This window comes from Indicator indicator, unplaced genomic scaffold (assembly GCF_027791375.1).
Source record: "Indicator indicator isolate 239-I01 unplaced genomic scaffold, UM_Iind_1.1 iindUn_scaffold_105, whole genome shotgun sequence".
Lineage (NCBI taxonomy): Eukaryota > Metazoa > Chordata > Aves > Piciformes > Indicatoridae > Indicator > Indicator indicator.
Window position 1 is genome coordinate 92,762 of NW_026539218.1, and position 24,497 is coordinate 117,258.

Consider the following 24,497-nt stretch of genomic DNA (forward strand, 5'->3'; position numbering starts at 1 on the left):
TGATGTCATGGAACAGTGGGGGCTGATCACATGGGCTGTGACGTCACAGGGTGGGGGACAGGCCCCAGGGCAAGGGGAGATGGCACAGGGTGGACTGTGACGTCACGTGGCAGAGGGGAGATGTGACATCGTTGGGGGGGTGTCACATCATGGGGGGGTGTCACATCACAGGGGGGTGTGACATGACAGGGTGGGGGGTGTGACATCACGGGGTGGGGGTGTGACATGACAGGGTGGGGGGGTGTGACATGACAGGGTGGGGGTGTGACATCACAGGGTGGGGGGTGCGACCCAGCCCCCACCTCATTCGTAACAACCTCAATTACTGCCCCAAATCCTCGCCTGGCAGCAAGGTGAGGTCAAAATTCCTCCAATTTCCCGATGGAAAAATTCCCAAACCTGGGGAAAATTCCCTTAAAAAGCTTCCCCCCTCTCCCCCCGCCAAAAGAGGATTCTGGGGCTGCTGAGGGGTGGGGGTGGGGCAGGAGGAGGACACCAGCCCTGGAATCAAAGCCAAGGAACCACCAGGATCCAATCACTGCTTTTATTCAATTTTCCAAACTTTTTCCTTTTTTGGGGGATTTTTTTTTGGTCGGTTTTTAGCTTTTTTTCTTTTTTTTTCTTTTTTTTCTTTTTTTTTTTTTTTGTTTTGTTTTGTTTTGTTTTTTGGGGGGGGGGAGTGGACGGAGGAAGGGAATTCCTAAAAATTCCCTCCCCAAATCCCAGCGGAGGGGCCCTCAGGGAGGGGTTTTTGGGGCTTTTTTTATCCCATTCTTCATCCTAAAATAAAGAAAAAATCAAGGGGGGGGGGGGGGAGAGGGGGAAGGGGAATGAAGCAAATTCCAGACAAGTTGGGTCCCTCCCTTCCAACTCAATCCCAAGATTCCCCATTTTTGGGGTTTTCCAGCCAAAAGAACCCAAAAAATGATGGATTTTACCCCAATATTCACAGTTACTCCGGTTGGGGCTCCGCTGCAGGAGCCTCTTCCGCCTCTTCCTCCTCATTCCCATTCTCCTGCTCCTCTTTGCCTGCCCAACCCTCAGGTTCATTTTGGGGCGAAGCAGTGGGGTTTTGGGAATTTTTGGGAAGCGTGGGCAGCTCCTGCGTGGATTCCGAGGGCGCCGCTGCTGGCGCTTCCGAGGTCACCTCCGACGTCCCCTCTGAGGGCATCTCCTCAGCTTCCAGGTCGTCGTCTTGCAGGAATGGTGGCATCAGCAGGGGCTTGGGGGGCTGATCCGGCTCCCCAAGGTTCTTCAGGAATTCCTCAGGTTTGGAAAACTCTTGGGAAGCTCCTGGAGCTTCTGTGGTTCCACCTTCTCCTTCTGGAGTGGCCTCAGCCATGGTGGCTTCGGTGGCTCCTTCGGCAGCTCCTTCGGCGGTGCCATCGCCACCTTCCAAGGGCTCATCCACGTCTTGATCCGTGATCTCATCCGTGAAGGGATCTTCTCCCTATGGAAAAAAAAATGGGATAGAGGAGGAGGGAGGAAGTCATCAGCTCGAGGGGAGGCAGCAGGAAATGTCCACCCAGGAAGACCTGGAGATACTTTGTGGTCACCAAAAACAAAAGAGTCCCTTTGGTCTTCAAAGGGCGGGAAAAGAAAGGATCCAGCATGGAAAATCCAGAAGGATTAGGAAATTCCAGGAGAAAGAGAGGGAAGAAAGGGACCAAGCTCCTGGAGGGCCACCAGGAAGGACCTCAGCAGGATAGGGAAGATCCTGGAATTCAGGATCCAGATCCTAAAGGAAGCTCCTCAAAGCTCCAGCCCAGGGAGATGATGCCAGGATCCCAGCCCGGGAGGATCCGGATGCGGCTTGGAGCCTCCCTAGAAGCGGGAGACCAAAACCTGCTGGAATCAGGGAATCCTGGGGACAAGGTTGGGATATCTGAGAATTTTGGAGACATTTTGGGAAGTTTTGGGGTGATTTTGATTTTTTTGGGGGGACATTTTCAGGAGTTTTAAGAATGTGATATTTTGGGGGGGGGGGGCGCAATTATGGAGTCTTCCTGTGGGATTGTTTTTAGGCTTTTTATGGATTTTTGGGGCAGTTTTGCAATTCTGGGCTCTTTCTGTGGGATTTTCTTATGTTTTATGGAATTCTGGCGATTTTTTTTTGGGGGGGGAGAAATTTTGGACGCTTTTTAGGGCATTTTTAGAATTGTTAAAGTTCTTTGGGATGTTTTGGCAGAATATTGTGGATTTTTGGGGGGAGAGAATTTTTGTCCAATTTTTCCAGTTCTGGGGCTTTTGAGGGTAACTTTAGAAACTTTGGGAAATTCTGTGGATTTTAGGGGTCATTTGGGAGGCATTTTTGGTCTTTTTTTTTTTTAGGACTTAAGTTTGGAGGCTTTGGGGGCATTTTTGGGACATTATTGGGATTTGGGCAATTTGGGGGAATTTTGGAGCTTTTGGAGGATTTGGGGGTTTTCCTTAGGGCACTTTTGGGGCTTCTGGGATTAGTTTTGGATTTTGGCAGCAGTTTTGGAGCTTCTTGGGGCAAATTTGGGGTCATTCTGAGAAAGTTTGGGGCTTTTTAGAGCCTTTTTTTTCATTTGGGGGATATTTTTAGGCTTTTGGGCAATTTTGGGAGATTCTTGGAGAATTTTTTTGCTTTTGGGATATTTTGGGAGGCTTTTAGGGTCAATTTTGGGACTTTCGGAGGCATTCTGGGGAATTTTGAGGCTTTTGGGGATTCTTTTTAAAGCATTTTAGATTTTCTGGGAGTTTTGTGGATATTGGGGGGATTCTTGAGGGGAACTTGGGGATTTTTGATACTTGTGGATTTTGGGGGGAGAATTTATGGATTGGTTGAGGACTCTGAGGGAATTTTGGGGGTGTTCTGATGACTTTTGAGGGTTCTGTGTAATTTTATTGACATTTTCTGAATTTTCCAGTTTCATGGATTTCAGTTTTGCTTCTTTGGGCATTTTGGGGAACTTTTGTGGATTTTTTAAGTTTTGTTTTGTTATTATTTTGGGGGAGAGTTGGGATATTTGGGGGTTTTGAATTTGGAATGGGAATTTTAAGGATTATTTTTGGTTTCCTTCTTAATCATTGTGGATTTTGGGGGGAATTTTATAGGGTTTGGGGTTTTTTTTTTTGGGTGCCTATTTAACTTGGGTGGGGTTGGGGAGAATTTTGTGGAGTTTTAGTGCCTTTTTGATTTTTGTGGATTTTTTAATGTTTTCCTTTTTTTCTTGCTTTTTCTTTGAGCTTCTATTTTTTGTTTTGATTCTTTTGGCTTTTTAAAGCTTGGGGGTTATCTTCTGTGGCATTTACTGCAGATTTTTTTTTTGGGTTGTTTTGATTTTGTTATTTTTTTCTTAGTGGAATCTTTTGGTATTGTGGAGCTTTTTGCAGGCTGGGGTTTATTTCTTGACAGTTTTCAGGCAGTTTTTTTGGGGGGTTGGGGTTTTTTTGTGGATTCTTTTGGCTTTTTGCTGTCTTTTACAGGCTGGGGTTTATTTTGGGGGAGTTTCATGGCAGAATTTTTGAGTTTGGGCTTTTTTTGTCGCTTTTCTTTTGTGTGTTGTTTACTCTGGGGGGGATTTTCATGGATTCTTTTGCCCTTTTTTGCTGTTCTTAAGCTTTTTTATCCTCTTTACCTTTCTCCATGCAGACAGCAGCTCCCAGTACCACTCCCCCTCACTCCGGGGGTCACACTTGGGGGGGGGGCACGCTGGGCTCAGAGTCACCCCTGGACCTTTGGGCTGTGATCCCAGGACAAACCATGCTCCAAAAACCCCTTGTCTGGGGGGTTTTTGCCCACCTCACATTGGCAGAGACCTCTCCTGAACCTGATCGACCGCGGCGGGTGGAGAGAGGATCGAATTTTCCAGAAAGCAGGAAAAAAAAGCTTTCCAGAACTTCCCTTTTCTGAAGCCCCCTCCCAGCCTCAGCCTGGGACTCAGAGCAGGCTGGCCAGAAGATCCATGCAGGATGGAGGAGAAACCTCAACGTTCATCTTCTCTGGCTGAGGGTCACGACCTCTACCTCGCCATTCTTGGGACCTCAACGGCCGTCAATCACTGGTCAAAGTGACCAGGGGTGGTGAAGTCCACTTGTGGTGGAGTCCACTTGTGGTGGAGGGTCCACTCGTGGTGGTATCTGACAGCTTCCCTCGGGGACCTTGCGATTCTTGGACCCCAACGTCCATCAATCGCCGGCCAAAGCGAACGGGGGGAGGTGAAGTCCACCTCCAGTCTTGGTGGAGGTCCACTCATGGTGGAGGGGCCCACTCATGGTGGGATCTGACACAGCTTCACTTGGGTACCTCGCGATTCTTGGACCCCAACGTCCGTCAATCGCCGGTCAAAGCGACCAGGGGAGGTGAAGTCCACTCTTGGTGGAGTCCACTCTTGGTGGAGGTCCACTTGTGGTGGAGTCCACTCTTGGTGGAGGGTCCACTTGTGGTAGAGGTCCACTCCACTCATGGTGGAGGTCCACTCGTGGTGGTATCTGACACGGCTTCCCTTGGGAAGGGCAAGGCTGTTCCTGCCATTCCTCCAAGGAGGAATCATGAGGCCAGTGGTCAAGACATCATCTCTTGATGAGGCCAAGTCTTCCTTAATTAACTAATTAATCTCCTCCCTCTCTTGGGAGGGGGAAGCTTTTTGACCCAGAAGGTGTTTGCTTTGGTTTTGGTTACGGGGCGTTGGCGGCTCTGGGAATTACCTGAAATCCTCAGATTTTCCTCCACCCCTTTTCACAGCCTTGGATTTTGCCACCTTGGGACTGATACGGAGAAGAAGCCTGCTGGGATGGAGCTGAAGATCTCCTCCTGGGCTCGGATTCATTTAGACCTGCCGGCAGCCTTTGATACGGTTGATCAGGAGGAGCTGTGGCCGTGCCTGCGGACCCTGGCAGGGGTAGATGGAGTTGCACTTGAGTGGTTCCCAAGTTTTTTTTTTTGGGGGGGGTTATTTTGTGCTCTTTTTGTGGTTTTTTTTTTTTGTTGTTGTTGTTGTTTTGTTTTGTTTTTTAAAGGGGATTTAATTTTAAGAAGTTTTTGGTTTCCAATGTTTCAAAAAGAGATGCTGGAGGTTTGCACCTCGCCGCTCTCCCCGTGGGGTACCGCAGGGGGTTCACCCCTCTTGCTCAAGGTGTATGAGAGGCCGGCTGGAGGGACGTGGCACCATCCTACGCCGACACGCTCCCGGCTCCAAAATTCTCGGGACCCACCAGGGTGGAATCCCAGGGGGTTTGGGTTCTCTTTTTTGACTGATTTCACTCAATTTTTGGCACAGCTTGGGCCAGAAAAACAAAACCCTACAGCATGACGTTGGTGGGACAAGGGGGACACCTCTGTTCCCCCGTGGTGGGGCTATGTGTGAAGGGTGAAGGCATCTGCCTGCCCTTGTCTGCTGGGATGGGCAACCAAGGACTTCTCCTGCTGGATCCTGGGACCATTCCTGGATTCCCAGAGCCAAAGAGCTTCGTTTTTTTTCTCTCCTCTTCACTTGGCAGAGGGAGGTTGGAGACCTTTCCTCAGATGCCACCTCCGGAACCCCACGGATACCCAGGGGTGGGCTTGGCAGCGGCGTTCCCGCACGGATCCCATGGATCCCACCCAATCCTCTGCAGTTCCAAGGCTTCTTCCTGGCCTTCCAAATGCTGCTTTGGGATTAAAACCAACCCTACCCTCACCTCTCCTGCTTGCTCTGTCGATCAGCCGGGGTGGTCTCTGCCACTTCCCAAGGGATGAGGAGGGAAAAGGGATGCAGGGACTAAAGAGGATTTGGGAATGGAGTGCCACCAGCACTTGGCTGAGCTCGACAGAGCTCCACGGGGTCAGAATTCCCCCCTCCCAGAGCAGGGACCCGGAGCCGCTCCCGGCGGATTCAGTCCCGGTGGGATTCAAGTGGTGACTTCCCGACCCAAGGTGCTGCTTTCCCCTGGACTCGGTGGGGGGGATCCTGGTGTCCCCCCCGAACACCTTTCCAAAGGCCACATCTCCATGGGTGGCTTTGGAGAACCTGGGGAGCTCCTTTGGGCTAGGTCCTGATGCTTCCGTTTTGGACGCGGCACAGATCTCCCCGCGCCCGGGAGCGCCTCTGAGGGTGAAACCAAGCAAGGAGAGAAGGAACCTGGAGAAGCGGTGGAGAAGCCACCAAGAAGGAAACCAAAGCCACCATCTTGAGGTTTGAAAAGGTCATGGAGTGGAAGCTCCACTTCATCCCACGGAGGTCCCCAGCGGTGAGACGCAGCTCCAGGCGGCACCAGGCACCAAAGGTCTTCTCCTGCACTCACCTTGAGGTATTTCTCCAGCATCTTCACGATGTGTTTGTTGTTCAGGACACTCTTGGCCACGTGCAAGCTGGTCTTCTTGAACTGCTCTGCAGCCATCTGCAAAGGAAGCCAACAATGAGGACAAGCAGGGAAGAGATGGCAATGAGGAGCTCCTCCTCGTCTTCCTCCTCCTAAGGGCTTCATCTCCGATCCCTGAAATCATCCCCCAGAGAATTGCTTTGGTTGGAGAAGACCTCTAGAATCATTAAGTCCAACCTTCACCCCAGCACTGCCAGGGCACCACCCAGCCAGGGCCCTCAGCACCACAGCTCCAGGGCTCTGAAAGCACTCCAGGGATGGATACTCCACCACTGCCCTGGGCAGCCTGGGCCAGGCCTGCCCAAGCCCTTCAGGGAGGACATTTCTGCTCCTGGCCAACCTCAGCCTGCCCTGGGGACACCTTCAGGCTGCTTCCTCTGCTGCCAGCCCTCAGCACAAGAGCTCAGCCCCAGCTGGCTGCAGCCTCCTGGCAGGGAGCTGCAGAGAGCCAGAAGGGCTTCCCTCAGCCTCCTCTGCTGCAGCCTCAACCTCCCCCAGCTCCCTCAGCTGCTCCTCACAACTTCTCCAGACCCTTCTCCTCCTTCTCCAGACTCTCCCCCAGTACCCCTGCCCTTCTCTGGCCACTCTCCAGCCCCTCAATGTCCTTCTTAGGCTGAGGGCTCCAAACTGACCCCAGCACTCCAGTGCCTCCAGTCCATGGGGACCATCCCTGCCCTGCTCCTGCTGCCCACACCATGGCTGCTCCAGGCCTCCTTGGCCACCTGGGCACTGCTGGCTCCTCTCCAACCCCCTGGGGCCTTTCCCACCAGGCACTTCCCAGCCACTCTGCCCCCAGCCTGGAGCCTCCATGGGCTTGGTGGGACCCAAGTGCAGGATCCAGCACTTGACCTTGGGTGACCCTCATCCCATTCACCTCACCCATGGCTGCAGCCTGGCCAGATCCCTCTGAAGAACCCTCAAACCCTCCAGCAGCTCAAGACCCCACCCAGCTTGGTGTCATCTCCAGATCTACTGAGGCTGCTTTGAAGCTCTCCTATAGATCATGGATTAAGCCACAACCCTTCAGAGCTCTCCGCTCAGCAGCTTCGTCTCATGGTGAGATCCCAGAGCAGAGGAGGAGGTTCTGGAAGCTGCAGATGAAGCTGAAGCCTGGAGCCCTGCAGGGGCAGGCAGGCTGGGAGGTGCTCACCCTGCGGTTGCGGTTGTGGTCGGCGGAGCGCAGGTGCCTCTGGAGCAGGTGGTTCTGGGCAGGGATCAGCATGTCACAGGCCATGCAGTGAGCAGCCTCAATCTTCTTGAAGAAGTGCTCCTGGCCAATGCCTGCAGGGACACAGCACAGAGGAATGCAACTGCCTGGCTTGGAGAAGACCTGCACAGTTCATAGAGCCCAACCCTTCACCCAGCGCTGCCAGGGCACCACCCAGCCAGGGCCCTCAGCACCACAGCTCCAGGGCTCTGAAAGCCCTCCAGGGATGGAGACTCCACCACTGCCCTGGGCAGCCTGGGCCAGGCCTGGCCAAGCCCTTTAGGGAAGACCCTACCCAGCTTGGTATCATCTGATGGGGAGGCCTCTGCCCCAAGTCCCCCACAAATGAGGGGCTTGGCTGCTCAATGCCACCCCTGACCCCCTCTGATGACCATGTCATGGCCAAGGTCTTCTTTAAGCACCCAACCTCCTTCCAGAGACAAACCTAATCCCTTGGGTGGCTCCAAGATGGGGAGGGGAGATGTTCTACTCCAAACCAGATCCTACCAACGTGGAGGAAGGAAGACGATGATACAAGGCCCATGGAGGACCAGGAGGTGGCTGGAGAACCCAGCAAGGACAAGCCCTGCCTGACCAACCTAGTGGCCAACATCAGTGGCCAAGAGAAGGGCCATGGATGTCATCTACCTGGGCTTCTGCAAGGCCTTGGACAGGGTCACCCACAAGATCCTCCTCTCCAGGTTGGAGAGATGTGGCCTTGATGGGTGGATGGGGAACTGGTTGGATGGCTGCATCCAAAGAGTGGTGGCCAATGGCTCAATGTCCAGAGGGAGATGGGTGACAAATGGTGGCCCTCAGGGGCCCATACTGGGACCCCTTCATCAATGCCCTGGGCAGTAGGATGGAGACACCCTCAGCATGTCTGGAGATGGCATCCAGAGGCACCTGGACAAGCTGGAGAAGTGGGGGCAGGGGAACCACAGGAGGTTCAACAAGGCCAAGTGCAAGGTCTGGCACCTGGGCTGGGACAATCCCTGGTGGCAAGGCAGGCCGGGGGATGATGAAGAACTTCCTGGACTTAAAGAAGTTCTTGGACATCAGGAAGAAGCTCCTGGATGTGAGGAAGTTTTTGGACACTAAGAAGCAGCTCCTTGAGGGTGGTGGGACACTGGATCAGGTGGCCCAGGGAAGTGGTGGAGGTCCCATCCCTGGAGACATTCAAGGTCAAAACCTGAAGGGGCTGAGAGCAACCTGCTCTAGTTGGGTACAAAAACATCAACTCACCAGAGGCTTTTTGCCCACCAAAAACCAGGATCCAGTCCCAGAAAACATCCATTTTGGGGAGTCTTCCCTTCTTTCCCTCACTTCAGGGTCCCTGACACTGCAGGAACCTCAGGAATCTGCTACTTGAGGAGCTTCACAAACCCAAGAGCCACAAAATCCATCAATTTTGGGGAGATTTTCCACCTTTCCCTCATTTTAGTGTCTCTGGTTTTGTTGCTGGAGAAGCTTCACCAATCAAGAAGCCAAAAAACTCTCCAATTTGGGGGAGTTTTTCCCCTCTTTCCCTCATTTTGTGTCCCTGACACTGCAGGAACCTCATGAACCTGAGGTTCCCTCGCCCCTCAAGCCCAAGTTGATTTCTTTCACCAAGCTGGCCAAAAGCCAACCAGACCCTGAGGCCAAGCTGCTCAAATCCTTTACTTTTTGGTGCAGTTTGATCATTTTGGGGTCAACCTGGAGCCAGTTCCTTGCTCTGGGCACAGCCACTCACCCTTAAAGGGGTCTGGTTTCTGCTTGGTGCCCTCCTTCTCCGTCAGCTCCTGGCGCCGCTTCTCGATCTTCTTGTTCCTGTTGACGATGTACTCCTGGGAGGGGACAGCACTCAGTGGCCTCCAGGTCCCACAGCAAGACCATTCACGGAGACCCCAAGGGAAGAGGCTTCTCCAGAGAGAATCCACAGGGAATCCCATACCAAATCCCAGTGGGGGGGGTGGGAAGGGACCTCTAGAGCTCCCCCAATACAACCCCACCCTGCTCCAGTGGGGTACCCACAGCAGGGTGCCCAGGAGCCCAGTGGGCAGCTGGCACTGGAAGCTCTCCACAGCAGGAGACTCCACAACCTCTCTGGGCAGCTGCTCCAGGCCTGGAAGCCTCCAAGCCAACCAGGTGCTGCTGAGGGCACCTCCTGCCTCCCACTTGGTGCCCCTGTGCCCAGCACTGGGCACCACTGAGCAGAGCCCAGTCCCAGCCTCATGCCCCTAACCCTTCAGCTCTTGCCCAGCATGGAGAAGATGCCCTCTGGGGCTGCTCTCCTGCAGGCTCCACATCCCCAAGGCAGCCTGAAAATTACAAACTCAACCTGGATTAATCCCAAATGCAGCCTGGAAAACCAAAATTCAGACTGGAAACCCCAAATTCATCTTCCAGAATCCCAAAGTCAGCCTGGAAAACTGAACTTGAGACTCAAAAATCCCAAATTCAGCCTGAACAATCCCAAACTCATCCTGAATTATCCCAAACTCAGCCAAGGTACTTCCAAACTCATCCTGGATATCCCAAATTGTGCCTGAATAATCTTAAACTATACCTGGAACACCTCAAACACCTCAACCTGATCCTGGGCATCCCAACCTCACCCTGCCAATCCCAGCCTGATCCTGCCCATGTCAAGATGATCCTGCAAATCCCAGCCAGTTCCTGACAATGCCAACCTAATCCTGGTGATTCTAGCCTGATCCTGCCAATCCCAGCCCGATCCTGATGATCCCAACCTAATCCCATCCATCCCAGCCCAATCTTGTCCATCCCAACCTAATCACCTCCATCCCAGCCCAATCCTGTCCATCCCAACCTAATCCCCTCCATCCCAGCCCGATCCTGTCCATCCCAACCTAATCCCAGCCATCCCAGCCTGATCCTGGCCATTCCCATCCGATCCCGGCCGTGCCAGGCTGCTCCCACCTGCAGGAACTCCACGGTCTTGTCGGGCAGCTTGGTGCCGATGTAGCGCAAGGTCTCCTTGTGGAACTTGCTCTGGAGGTGCTTCTGGATCTCCTCCTCCTCGAAGCTGCGGAACTTGCAGACGGAGCAGGCAAACTGGATCCTGGAAAGGATTCCCGGGAGGGACTGGATCAGCTCCAGGAGGAGATCTGGATCCAGGCCCTCCCCAGGTCCCTCTTGGGCTTTGCTACCTCCTGGTGGTCCTCCAAGAGCCACCACAGCCCAGCCTGCTTGGGCTGAGGGCTGTAGAACCCACATGGAACAACCCAAAGGGATCTGCTTGGTCTCGGAAAGAGTAAAGCTGTAGTAGAATCCCCAAGGATTAACCCACAGGGATCTACTTTGTCTTGGACAGAGTAAAGCTGTAGTAAAATCCACATGGATTAATCCACAGGGATCTACTTGGCTTGGACAGAGTAAAGCTGTAGTAAAATACAGGGCAATTAATACACAGGGATCTACTTTCCACAAGGATCAATCCACATGGATCTACTTTGTCTCAGACAATGTAAAACTGTAGTAAAATCCACAGGGATTAAACGTGGACAAAGTAATTCTCTAGTAGAACCCATGGGGATTAACCAGCACCTCCTTCTTCCTCCTGGAGGTAGTAAAGCTGTAGAAGAATCCACATGGATCAGCCAGCACCTACTGCTTTGTCTTGAACAAAGTAAAGCTGTAGTAGAATCCACAGGGATTTACTCTCTCCAAGACAAAGTAAACCTGTAGTAGCACCTATGGGGACCAACCAACACCTACTTTTTTTTCTTGGACATAGTAAAGCTGTAGTAGAGCCTCCAGAGATTAACCCAGAAGGATTTACTTTCTCTAGGACGGAGTACATCTGTAGTAAGACACACATGGATCAAACCCCAAGATTCACTCTGCCTTGGACATAGTAAAACTGTAGTAGAACCCACAGGGATCAACCAGCAGCTGCTTCTTCCTCCTGGAGATAGTAAGGCAGTAGTAGAAGCCCCAGGGGTCTGGCTCTGCCCTTACCTGTCCATGGCACGGTCACGCATCCGATCTCTCCTCCGCTGCTTCTCCCTCTTCTTCTTCATCTCCTCATCATCCTCCTCACAGCCATCTCCAGAGGCTGAGGTGGAGAGGAAGAAGCCATCAGAATCCAGCAGATCCCATCAGAACCCCCCAGATTCCATCAGAAGTCCACCAGAATGCCACAGGACCCATCTGAATCCATAAGAACCCATCAGAATTCCACCAGAATCCATCAAAACTTCATCAGAACCCATCAGAATTCTACCAGAATCCACTAAAACTCCATTGGAATTACATTAGAATCCATCAGACTCCATCTAATCCCACCAGAATCCCAACAAAATTCAACAGAATCCATCGGAAACCATCACAATTCCACAGAATCCATTGGAATCCCATCAGAATCCACCAGAATCCCATCAGAATCCTATCAGCTCCAGGAGGTCCTAAGATCTTCTGGTCCCCAGATGTTCTCCCATTCCTTCAACAAGCTTCCAACTGCTTCTTCCCAAGGTCTCCAGCAGTTGTCCATCCCAACTTCACCACTTCCAGCTCCATGACCTTCCCACACCTACTCCAAGCAATCTTCCTGAAGTTCTCCTTTTCTTCCCCAAACTCTTTTTTTCCCCCCCCTCGTTCCCCAACTTTTCACAAGGTTGGAAATGCTCCTCAAGAAAGCTCATCCCCAAAACCCACCAGAGATGCTCCAGCAGCAGCTTTGCATCTTGGGGTGGCTTTGGACAGGTCCCTCAAGTCACCTTCCCAAGAATCCCTCCAGAATTCTTGGGAAAGGAAGAACAGAATCCAAGAATGCCCCAATCCCATCATGGTGGAACCATGAAGGGACCTCTGGAGCCCATATACATCATCTGGAAATGATGCTCCAGGAGGTTCAGCCCCAGCAGGGTGCCCAGGAGCCCAGTGGGCAGCTGGCACTGGAAGCTCTCCACAGCAGGAGACTCCACAACCTCTCTGGGCAGCTGCTCCAGGCCTGGAAGCCTCCAAGCCAACCAGGTGCTGCTGAGGGCACCTCCTGCCTCCCACTTGGTGCCCCTGGGCCTGGTGCTGGGCACCACTGAGCAGAGCCCAGCCCCAGCCTCATGCCCCCAAGCCTTCAGCTCTTGCCCCCATGCAGAAGATGCCCTCTGGGGCTGCTCTCCTGCAGGCTCCCCAGCAGCACCCAGAGAGGTGCCCTCAGCATCTCCTCCCCTCTGCTGGACTCTCTGCAGCAGCTCTGCCACTGGGGAGCCCACAAGTGGCCACAGCTGCACAGCTGGCTGGGGCAGAACAGAACCACCTCAAAGCAACCCAAAAGCAGCACCCAAAGCCCTTCCAATGTGGCTTTTTTTTCCCCAAGCCACCCAAGTGCAGGAGGCACCAAGTGGGGATTGACAGGTCTGAGAACCTCAACCCAGAATCAGTTGAGGTGGTTTCAAGGCTGAATGAATGTTGGACTACTCCAGGAGATGGCTGAAGGCTGGAATTGATAATCCTAAGAGGTCTTCTCCAATCCAGTCCTGGTGCTTTTGGGGCTGGCCAAGAAGGAGCTTTGGTATTTCCCCTCTTGAAGAAGCCAAATGTCTTTGAAAGGAGACAAAACCCAACTGATACCTCACCTAGGAGGTGCTGTTGGGATCTAGACACTTAAGAGTCACAGAGAAGACCTCACAACCAGGGACCCAGATCTCATAACCAGGGACAAGACCTCATGACCAGGAACCAGACCTTCAAGAGGTCTTTTCCAACCTTTAAGATTCTAGGACTGTTAGGAGGAGCTCCAAAGAAGCCAAGTTTAGCTCAGTTTAGCTCCACTGAAAGCTCTTCCAGCTGATGCTGGCTTTCCTCTGCCTGCTGTGACACAGAGATGTCCTCACTGCTGTCCTCCATGACCCAAACCCAACATCCAGATGTGGGGGTGGAGGAAATGAGCTCAGTTTGGCACCTCCCTGGTGACCAGCATGGCACGGTTGGTGCCACACAAGCAGAAGGCAAGCAGGGTGCAGGTCCTTGGGTCACAGCAAGAAGCTTTTGACCCAAAACTCAAATTGTGGTGGATCTGGAGGACTGATCCAGGAGCTGGTGTGAGGGGGGTGACACTCAATGTTCCACCACCAAATGGTCCCAGTTGCTGTTCTTCTGGAAGAGAGAAGCACAAGGAGAGCCTGGGGTTACCTCACTGGGGTTTGGAACCAGTTGGACCAAGTCCTGAGTGGACCCAAGGGCAGTGACCTCCATCCCACCTGGCAACCCAACCCACCAAGAACATCCAAACCTGGCCCTCACCAGAGCTTTGGAGACCCCTCAGTGCCAAAGGATCCCCAGAAAGTCCCACCCAAGGGGACAAATCTGCTGAGGAGCATGAACTGTGGGCTCATAAAGTTGGGCTGGGGGTGATTTGAGATCTTCTGACCTTCAGTGCAGTCACAAAGCCCAGAGGAACCCACTGGAAGGTGCCCACTTGTGCCCCAAAGCTGGAGAAGTCAGAGGCCACTTACACCTTTGTCAGCTTCATCTCCAGACTTGTCCTCTCCTTCACCATCATCTGCTGCACAAAGGAAAAAGTGTTGAGCAACCTGCTCTAGGTGACCATGCTCTGGTGGCCCTGCTCTAGTTGGGCATGTCCCTGCTGACCACAGGCAGATTGGTCTAGATGAGATTTAGGGGTCCCTTCCAACCCAACCCACTCCATGATTCATCTCCAAAGTCCCTTCCAACCCAACCCATTCCTTGAGTCCATCTCCAGGGGTCCCTTCTAACCAAACCCATTCCATGATGACTCTGTGGTGTTGGGGAGACTTTTCTCCTGCTCCACAAGCCAGGAGGCCACCAATCAGTCCCTAATTAACTTGCCAATGGCTCAAAACCACAGGGAGGATCAGGAGCAGCTCATAGGGATCTGCCTGTGGTCATTCTCTGTGGCCAACCTGAATTGTCCACCTCTGTCCTGGCGGTCAATTTTGGGCCACTCAGCCCAAAAAAGACATTGAGGGGCTGAAGAGTGGCCAGAGAAGAGCACGGAAGCTGGGCAAGAAGGAGAAGGGTCTGGAGAAGAAGGAGAAGGGTCTGGAGAAGTTGTGAGGAGCAGCTGAGGGCCCTGGGGGGGTTTGAGGCTGCAGCAGAGGAGGCTGAGGGAAGCCCTTCTGGCTCTCTGCAGCTCCCTGCCAGGAGGCTGCAGCCAGCTGGGGCTGAGACCTCTTGTGCTGAGGGCTGCCAGCAGAGGAAGCAGCCTGAAGGTGTTCCCAGGGCAGGCTGAGGTTGGCCAGGAGCAGAAATGTCCTCCCTGAAGGGCTTGGGCAGGCCTGGCCCAGGCTGCCCAGGGCAGTGGTGGAGTCTCCATCCCTAGAGGGCTTTCAAAGCCCTGAATCTGTGATGCTGAGGGCCCTGGTTTGGTGGTGAGGGGCAGCTGTGGTGAGCTGGCTGTGTAGGGGGTGAGGCCACTTCGTACCGTTCTCGGTGTCGTCCCCCTCGCTGTCACTCTTGGCCTGTTTGCTGTCAGGTTCCTCACCGCTCTGTGACTGCTTCCGCTTCCGGCCTCCGCCCTCGGCCTCCACCCGCCCACCGGAGCGGTTCCGGAAGCCTCTTCTCTTGGGCTGCAGAATAGGAAAGGGTTCAATAGGGAATGATGGAAAATTCCCTCATGGATGGAGGTTTAAGTATCTCCAAGGTGGACGCATCATGAATTAAGACTCCTTGCTCTCCAAGGCCTCTGCTCTAAAGCCCAATGGTGAAACCCAACCACCAAGGCAAGAGAAAACCCAACGTTAAGAAGAAAACACTCCCAGGGGTGACAACTTCAGACATGGCACCTGGGGACATAGTTTGGTGCCCATGGTGGTATTGGATTGAAGGTTGGACTTGATGACACTAGGTGACATGGTTTAGTGGCAATGGTGGCATTCGGTTGAAGGTTGAGCTTGATGACTTTGGGCTCAATGACCTACAAGACCTTGGGCTCAGTGACCTTCAAGCCCTTCCAAGGTCTCCAAGCTGACCCAAACACCAGGAGTCCCCCACTTACCGCCATGGTGTTCATGTGCCAGGGCGCGGTGCCCATCCTGTCCCTGTTGCGTTGCCTGCCCATTCCGTAGGGCATGTTCCCGTAGCGCCCCATGCCCATGCCCGACATTCCCATCATGCCGTAGTCATAGTCTCCGTAGTCTCCATAGTCTCCGTAGTCTCCATAATCGCCGTAGTCTCCATAATCGCCGTAGTCTCCATAGTCGCCGTAGTCTCCATAGTCGGGAACCAGGGCTTGGGAGAAGAGGGAGGGCAGGCGGCCGGAGCCGGCACCCCCCATCCCGCGCCCTCCCCCCATGTAGTTCAGCTCGTTCCAGCGTGCCGAGAGCCGCTCGGAGCTGGAGGAGGCCATGAAGGGCTCGGGGCGGCTGAAGGCGGTGTTGAGGCGGCCGCGGGGCTGCAGGCGGCTCTGGGCGCGGGCACGGAGCAGGCCGTAGTTGGTGCCGCGGGGCCGGGCCTGGTCGCGGCGGGAGTCGAACTGGCCGAAGGAGTCGGCGCGCTCCTGGCTGCCCTCGCCGTAGTCGTAGCCAGAGCGGTACAGGTCGCGGTCGCCCAGGGAGGACCTGGAGTCATAGGAGTCGAAGGATTCGAAGCGGAAGGAGCTGGAGGAGGAGAGGAAGGGTAGCAGTGAGGTCGTTGTGGAGTTAGGGAGTTGTGGATCATGGAGTTAGAGAGGTACAGAATCAGAGATCCAGTCATGTAATCAGAGAATCAATCATGGAATAGTAGAGTTATGGAATAATAGAGTCATGGAGCCTATAAGGATGGATCACTGAATCATGGAGTTACAGAATCAAAGAATCATGGAGTCACAGAATCCAACAACCACAGACTCATGAAGTCATGGACTCAAGCTTTCAACCTGGAGAAGAACAGCCCCAGAGGGCATCTTCTCCATGCCGGGCAAGAGCTGAAGGGACGGGGGCATGAGGCTGGGGCTGGGCTCACCTCAGTGGTGCCCAGCACCAGGCCAAGGGGCACCAAGTGGGAGCCAGGAGGTGCCCTCAGCAGCACCTGGCTGGCTTGGAGGCTTCCAGGCCTGAAGCAGCTGCCCAGAGTCTCCTTCTGTGGAGAACTTCCAATGCCAGCTGCTCACTGGGCTCCTGGGCACCCTGCTGTGGGCACCCTGCTGGCACAGGGGAGCTGCACTGGGTGAGCTTCAGAGGTCCCCTCCCACCCCACCACGCTGGACTTGGGCAACTCAAAGGTCAAGGAGTGGGACAATCACCTCTCCTGGTCATCCATGCCCTCTCCGGCGCCACCGCTGCCCTCCTTGGACAGCATGTCCAGGCGCTGGTTGATCTTGGCGATGATGGAATCTGAGTTCTCATTGGCCGCCGCCTCGGTGCCGTAGGAGGGCACGGCCATGGCGCTGCCCACGTCGGCGTTCAGGCTCAGCTCCGACGCCTTGGGGGTGTCCCAGCTGCTGGAAGTGGCTGCTGCATAGTTGTAGGTGGCCGCAGTGTTGGCTGCGGTGGTTTGGGTATTGTAGTAGTCATAGCCTTCATAGCCTGGAAGGTGAAACCAAAGGCATGGTCAGAAAGACATGGAAGAGGTCCCAAAGGTCTTCTCCATCATTCTAGAGTGTTCTCTATGGTTCTAGATGTTTAAAGCCCACAGAAACTCCTAAAGCTCATCTGGCACTGAGGAAGCCACCCCTGGAGTGGTGGGCTCCGTTTTGGGCCACTCAGCCCAAGAAGGACATGGAGGGGCAGCAGCATGGCCAGAAAAGGGCAAGAAAGCTGGGAAAGAGTCTGAAGAAGATGTGAGAAGCATCTGAAGGAACTGGGGGGGCTGAGGCTGCAGCAGAGGAAGCTGAGGGAAGCCCTTCTGGCTCCCTGCAGCTCCCTGCCAGGAGGCTGCAGACAGCTGGGGCTGAGACCTCTTGTCCTGAGGTCTGGCACCACAGGAAGCATCCTGAAGGTGCTGCCAGGGCACGCTGAGGTTGGCCACAAGGAACAATTTCTCATTGAGGCTTGCTCAGGGCAGTGGTGGAGTCCCCATTCCTGGAGAGGTTTCAAAGCTCTGGAGCTGTGGTACTGAGGGCTATGGTTTGGGTGGTTCCCTGGCAGTGCTGGATTAAGGGTTGAACCTGATGACCTTCAAGGCCTTCTGTACCCCAAATGATGCTGTGAGTCTATGCAAACAAACCCAGGACCCCACCAGGTTTGGCAAAACCTACCTTGCCAACTTGCTGCGTTCGTCGCATAGGTACCTGAGAGGGCCAAAGAGAGAATAGAGTTTGAGGTCAAAAAGCAGCAAAGTTGGAAATTCGTGGCCTAACTCCCCAGAATTTAGGCAAAAATGATGATACAGGATGGGAAAGCAAGAAAACAGGCCCTCCAGGAGCTAATTATGAAAATTAAATCACTAAAATCTCCTTTTTTAAGCTGTTTGTGGAGCATTTTCATGACTTCATGCTTGAGAACGCCTCCAATGCTTCCACCAAGCCTCCAAAGAAGCAGCAAAACCCAAGATGTTTGTTAATTTTATCACTTTTAGGCTGCTTTCTGCTAGAAAGAGGCTCAAGAGAGAGCCCAAATTCCCCGAATTAATCCCAGACAGCTATTAATCACATGTTGGGTTGGGACCAGTTGCTCCAGTAGCTGAGACTGGGAATGGGAGTTCAGGAGAAGATTTTCCCCTCAAAAATCAGTAAAGTAGGTAAAAGGGATGAAAAGGCTGCAAAATCTGGGTCTAGATTTCAATTTAATCCCTTTTTCATCTCCAGTTGTTGCTCCTCAGAGCTCCTGGCAGCACAAAGCTCACCTTGAGTGTTGGTGGCTCCGGTGTTCCAGGTGCCATAACCTGCAGGGAGAAGGAAGGAGTCATTAGAGGAGTGGTTTCTGCCCATAATTAACCCCAAAGTTGTTAATTAAAGCTCATCTGGAGGGCTTGGGAACAGGCCTGGAGCTTGCCCGATGCTTCAATACAGGCCCTTGGAGCAATCTAAAGGTTGAGGAGATGTTGAGGGAAGCATTTGGGAAGAGAAAGGAGCTTGAAGAGGTGAACTGGGGCTAAATCACCCAAAACTTGGGATACATCACCCACAACTGGGGATACATCACCCCAAAATTATGGCTAAATCACACAAATTTGGGCTAAGTCACCCCAAATTGGGGACTGATGACCCTAAACTGGGGATAGATGACCTAAAACCAGGGAAGCCCTGAAGAACCAAAGCCCAGGAAAGCTGGGGATGCCCCCTCCCAGGAAGTGCTGAAAGCCAGGTCGGATGAGGCCTTGAGCAACCTGGGATAGTGGAAGGTGCCCTCCTGCCATCTTGTTGGAAAGGGATGATCCTGAAGGTCCCTTCCAACCCAACCCATTCCACGATTCCATCTCCAGAGGTCCCCTCCAACCCAAACCATTCCATGACTCCATCTCCACAGGTCCCTTCCAACCCAACTGTTCCATGATTCTCTGAAATCTGCCCCAAGAAGGACGTTTGGGTTGTGTCACACCAGCGTGGAGAACATCAAGAGAGAAGGTCCAAGGTGAGATCTGCTCTTCTGGAGCCACAAAGCCCACAGAGCTCCCTCCGCTCCTCAGCGCTAATTACAGGATCTGTGCTAACGGAAGTGGCTTTGGGCAGGTCCAGCCACAGCCAGCAGCGGGAGAAGCTCTTGCTGAGGTGGGAGGGGAAGCAAAGAGGCTACCACACACCGGAGCTTCATTGAGTCTTTTATCTCACAGCAGGGATTTGCTTTCCTATCTTAATCAATCGTGTCTCATCCCCAACCTTTTGAGGATTCCAGGCTGGAATTGGGATCCCCTGCACTGTGGTGATCCATGGAAGATCAGTCCTGGGGTTGGGAAGCACCAACCTCTCATCAGTCACATTTGGGCTGCCACAAAACCTTGGAACTGGACAAATTCAGTCCTGAGTCATCCAAATTCCATCCCGGAATCACCCAAATTCGATCCTGGAATCACCCAAATTCAGTTCTGGGATTGTTCACATTCAGCCCTGGAATCCCCAAAATTCAGTCCTGAAATCCTCTAAAATTCAATCCTAGAATGACCCAAATCCAGTCATGGAGTCACACAGATTCAGTCCCAAAATGACCCAAATTCCAATCTGGAATTGTCCAAATTTAGCCTTGAAATCATCCAAATTCAGTCCTGGTATCCCCCAATTCAGTCTTGGAACCCCCCCAAATTCAACTGCCCCAAAAAGACACAAACAATAAAAACCCCAAACAAGTAATGCCCCCAAATACTCAAATACACCCAAAACGCAAACCCATAAATACCCAGATAATGCCTAAAAATACCCAAATAGTATCCAAAAAATACTCAACAACCAAAAAATAATGGAAATGCTACCTAAATACCAAAATTCTGCCCCAATCCCACCAAATAATACCCCAAAATATCCAAATAACACCCCAGATTCCCAACCAAATAATACCTAACTACATTAAAAATTACCCAAATGCCCAAGAATATTCCCAAAATTCCCAAACATCCAGAAACACTAAGAAAATATGCCCTAAAATACCCAAACAATTAAAAGAATGCCCAAGTAATGCTGCAAATACCAAAACCAAGCTTAATAATTCCCACAAATGCCCAAATAATACAAAACCCCCTAAACCATGTCTTTAAATTAAAAAATAACCTACTGTCTCCAAATAATACCCAAGATACCCAAATAATGCCCCCCAAAAGCCCCAAAATACCCAAATAAAACCAAAAATACCCCCAAATGCCCAAATAATGCCTACAAATACCAAAAACAGTCACAAAAGATGCCCAAACAATGCAGACAAATATGAAAGAAACCAATAATGCCCCAAAATATCGAAAAACCCCAAATAACACTGAAATAGTGCCCAAAAATATTAAGAAAAACCTTAAAAGCCCCAAATAACGTCCAAACACCCAAGATGCATAAATAATGCCCCAAAATACCAACAAAACCTTAATTAGCGACCGAAACACACAAATAATACCAAAAAAATCCCCAGATGACACCCACAAATACCTAAAAAGCCTCACAAAGTCCATAAACACCCAAATAATACCAAAAAATACCAAACTAATACCCACAAATACCCCAAAAGCCTAATAATGCCCATAAAGACCCAAATAATACAAAAAACCCCTAAATAATGCCCACAAATACCTGAAAAGCCTAATAAAGTCCATAAATGCCCCAAAATTACAGAAAAAAATATAAATAATGCCTACAAATAGAAAAAAAACAATGACCAATATACCCTAATAATGCCCCAGTACCAAAAAAATACCCTCAAAAATACCAGAAAGTGGCCCCCAAGAGTCACATAAAAATGCCCCAAAAGTACTCCCCAAATATCCAAATAATGCCTATAAATACAGAGAACATTAAGAATGACCAAAATCAGCCCCAAAATACACAAATACAAATAAAACCCAAACGCTGCCCCAAAGCAGCCAAATTCTACCCAAAGGCAGCCAAATAAAACCAAATGCTGCCCACAAGCAACCAAACGCTGCCCAAAAGCGACGAAACGCTACCCAAATGCAACCAAACGCTGCCCAAAAATACCTAAATAATGCCCTAAAACACCCAAATTACACTCAGACCCCCAAATAACAGCCAAAATTACCCAAAAGGGCCATTTCCGAGCTGCCCACACCCAAGCTGTATGATCTTGAAGGTCCCTTGCAACCCAACCCATTCCATGGCCTCACAAATATCTTCCCCACACCAGAGAAGGACCCTCAGGGACTGCCACAAGCAGTCCCCACCGCCCGGGGGGCTCCCAAGTGCTTCCTTTGCTGCCTTTCTGTTGGTTGAGGTTAGCCTGGGGAGGGGGCAAAGAGCCACCTGAGGGGGACAAGCCCCCACAGCTCGCCCTGGTGGGTTTATGGTTGTGGTGGGTGCCCAAACTGGGCTTCACCTGGGGGAAATGGGTGGATTTTTGGGGTCTATCCAGGGTGAAAGCAGTGGGAGGGCAGCATGAGGATACGGTCTGGATGAAGCCCCCTAAGTGACCCTCTAGGAACCCCCAGTGTCCCCCACAACAGAGGGGGTGGGGACCTGGAGAGGGAGGGCAACGGTCCCCAGGAGGAGATGCAGACCCCAGGGGATGGGGACATCGGACAGGGGACCAAGCCCCGCCCTACAGAGAAGGGAAAGGAACACCGAGAAGGGGATGGGGACCCCCAGAGAAGGGACAAGATCCTCAGAGGAGGATAAGGATCCTCTGGAAGAGGGAACAAGGTTCCTCGGGAGGGGATGGGGGCACTGGAGAGGGGACAATCCACGCCAGGGGAGGGAACAGGGACCCGCGGAGGAGGAGACGGGGACACCGGAGAGGGGACGAGACCCACTCTGGGAGGAGTGGTCCCCGCGGGGAGCCCTGGGCAGAGTAAAGGTCCTCTCGGGGAGGGGACCGACTCCTCCAGGGAGGGGGACAAGTTACCCCCCGAGGAGAGAAAAGACTTGTCCAGGGAGGGGACGAGGCTCCATGGGAGCAGACAGGGACACCAATGAGGGAATGAGACCCCCGCTGGCCGGGGACAAGAGCCCCTCCGCCCCTCCCCGGGGAGAGAAAAGGCTTCCCGGGAGACGCAGGGACGCCGGAGAGGGAACAATGACCCCAGGGGAAGGGAAGAGACACTCCCTAGGAGACGAAGGACTCCCTCGGGGAGGGAACAAGGGACCCCGGAAGAAGGGCCGCGGGGAAGAGAAAGACGCCTCTGGGGAGGGCAAGGATCCCTCAGGGGAGGGGACGGACTCCGGAGAGAGAACAATGACCCTAGGGGAGGGGGACAAGGAAAAGAGAACGGGGACCCCCCAAGAGGAAACGAGACGCCCCGAGGCGAGGAAGGACCCTCCTGGGGAAGGGACCCCTATGGAGGGGGATCACAACCGGAGGCGGGAGAGGGGGGGGGGGATGGCCGACACGCACGCGGCGGGGGTGTGGCGGCGCGGCCGCCATTTTGTGTCGTCTTCAGAAATGGGACCGGCTCCATTTCCGCCCCCCCCAACAACAACAACAACGCCCGGTGGGGGGGGGAAAGCGAGGGAACGGTTAACACCACCCCCCCCGCTTCTTCAACGGCGCCTCTCCACCAATCAGCGGCGCCCTACCGCTAAGCGACGCAGCGCTCAGCCAATCAGGGGCGCCATCGCCTCACGGCGAGGCGGGCACAACGCTTCCCGCAGGGGCCGATACCCAGGGGGGGCCCCCCCCCAACGCCTTTCTCTCCATTTCCCGCCGCTCCCGGGAGCCGCTTCTGAGGCAGCGGCAGCAACGAAACCGCCGGTCCCGGGGAAAAAGGGAATGGGAAGGGGTGCATCCCGCTTCCCACGGGGATCGCCCCGGAACCTACCGCCGTATCCCGGCTCCATCGCTGCCTGCCACCTCCGACCCTCCGCGCCGCACCGCCAGCGCCCACTGCGCAGCCGCACCAAGCCTACCGCCCATTGGGCCCCGCCGCCGTCGTAGCCCGCCCACGAAGCTCTCCATTGGCTCTGCTCCAAGAGCCCGCCCCCAGCGGCCGTCTTTGGGTGAGCGCTTCTACAGGCGCGACCCACCCTCGCACCACCCATTGGCCCAAAGCCGGGCTCGGTCCGGTCAATCACAGCTACTCCCGCTCCTGATTGGGCGGCTGGGTTCCCTCACGAGAATCGCGATGGAGCCCGCGGGGCTGAGGCCACAGCGCGGGGCCCGAGGCTCAGCCGCGGCTTGACCCCTCGGCTACGGCCCTGGGCAACCAAACTGAGCCTTGACCGTGGCCAGGATCACCTGAGGCCGCAGCCATCACACCAGACCCTTGCCCAGCCCCTTCCCTTCCACAAACCACCTCACACAATGGTATCCACCTTCTACGCCCCTCGCTCGATGGTGGTCACCTACCCCAACCCCTCACGCAAAGGTCTCCCTAACCTTCAATCCCTCGTGTAATGGCACCACCAGCCTCAGCCTTTCCCAGCTCCTTTCCCAACTCCTCCTCCAACCACCCCCCAAAAAAAAAAAAATATCCCTTCCCTCACACAGCAGAAGGATCCCTAACGCTGGACCCATGCCTGAGGGAGCTGCTCCTGCCCCTCTGCTCTGCCCCAGCCAGGCCACAGCTGCACAGCTGGGGCCAGCTGTGGGCTCCCCAGTGGCAGAGCCCAGGAGCTGCTGCAGAGAGTCCAGCAGAGGGGAGGAGATGCTGAGGGCACCTCTCTGGGTGCTGCTGGGGAGCCTGCAGGAGAGCAGCCCCAGAGGGCATCTTCTGCATGGGGGCAAGAGCTGAAGGCTTGGGGGCATGAGGCTGGGGCTGGGCTCTGCTCAGTGGTGCCCAGCACCAGGCCCAGGGGCACCAAGTGGGAGGCAGGAGGTGCCCTCAGCAGCACCTGGTTGGCTTGGAGGCTTCCAGGCCTGGAGCAGCTGCCCAGAGAGGTTGTGGAGTCTCCTGCTGTGGAGAGCTTCCAGTGCCAGCTGCCCACTGGGCTCCTGGGCACCCTCCCTGCTGCGGGCACCCTGCTGGAGCAGAGGAGTTGCAGTGGGGGAGCTCCAGAGGTCCCTTCCCTCCTCACCACCTTGAGAGTGTGGGATTTAAGTTGAACTCAAGACCATGGAGATCCTGTAACCAGGGGTGGGCTGCCTGGAGCCTTCAATATTAGGTCCTGAAGGTGGTGACAGCTCCATGCTCCAACTTGTTGGCTGAGTTCCACCTTCCTTACTCCTTCCCTTTCCTGCTCTCCTTCCTTTCTCTCCGTATTTCTTCAACAGACCCTCTTGAGAAATGAGTTTGGAGAAGAAAAAGCAGCAAGGAGCCCAACTTGTGTGTTCAATTCCATTTCAGCAGCTCCTCCTGGTCCCTTTTCCCTTGCTCCAGAAGCCTTGATCAAAACATCTCTCAGCAAGTCGAGTTGGGGCTGCCCTGGCTGGCTTCTACCTGTTGTGTTCCAAGAGCCACTTTTTAGATCAATCAGTGATCAAATGCTGCATTTTGGACACTCCCCTGTGCTGTCCTGCTGAGCTTCAACCCT

The 24,497-nt window shown here is 53.6% G+C and overlaps 1 protein-coding gene across 1 annotated transcript; it reads right to left on the reverse strand.

Annotated features, from left to right (window-relative positions):
* Positions 1 to 855: 855 nt before the first annotated feature.
* Positions 856 to 22,874, reverse strand: LOC128980314 (A-kinase anchor protein 8-like). The gene is made up of 13 exons (XM_054398776.1): positions 22,847 to 22,874; positions 18,287 to 18,325; positions 17,700 to 17,732; positions 16,746 to 17,028; positions 15,519 to 16,119; positions 14,946 to 15,090; positions 13,998 to 14,045; positions 11,501 to 11,597; positions 10,460 to 10,601; positions 9,270 to 9,363; positions 7,478 to 7,608; positions 6,250 to 6,345; positions 856 to 1,450 (listed from the first exon to the last, which is right to left on the reverse strand). Exons 1-13 carry the CDS (start codon positions 22,863 to 22,865, stop codon positions 953 to 955), a joined length of 2,226 nt encoding a protein of 741 aa, XP_054254751.1. The 5' UTR covers positions 22,866 to 22,874; the 3' UTR covers positions 856 to 952.
* Between the last annotated feature and the right edge of the window lie 1,623 nt (positions 22,875 to 24,497).

Bases quoted from the DNA above. Each gene is read 5' to 3' on its own strand.
- LOC128980314 (XM_054398776.1), bottom strand. The intron at 10,602-11,500 runs GTAAGGGCAGAG...AATCCTTTCCAG, and splicing joins CGTGACCGTGCCATGGACAG to GATCCAGTTTGCCTGCTCCG. The intron at 7,609-9,269 runs GTGAGTGGCTGT...GTGTCCCTGCAG, and splicing joins GAAACCAGACCCCTTTAAGG to GCATTGGCCAGGAGCACTTC.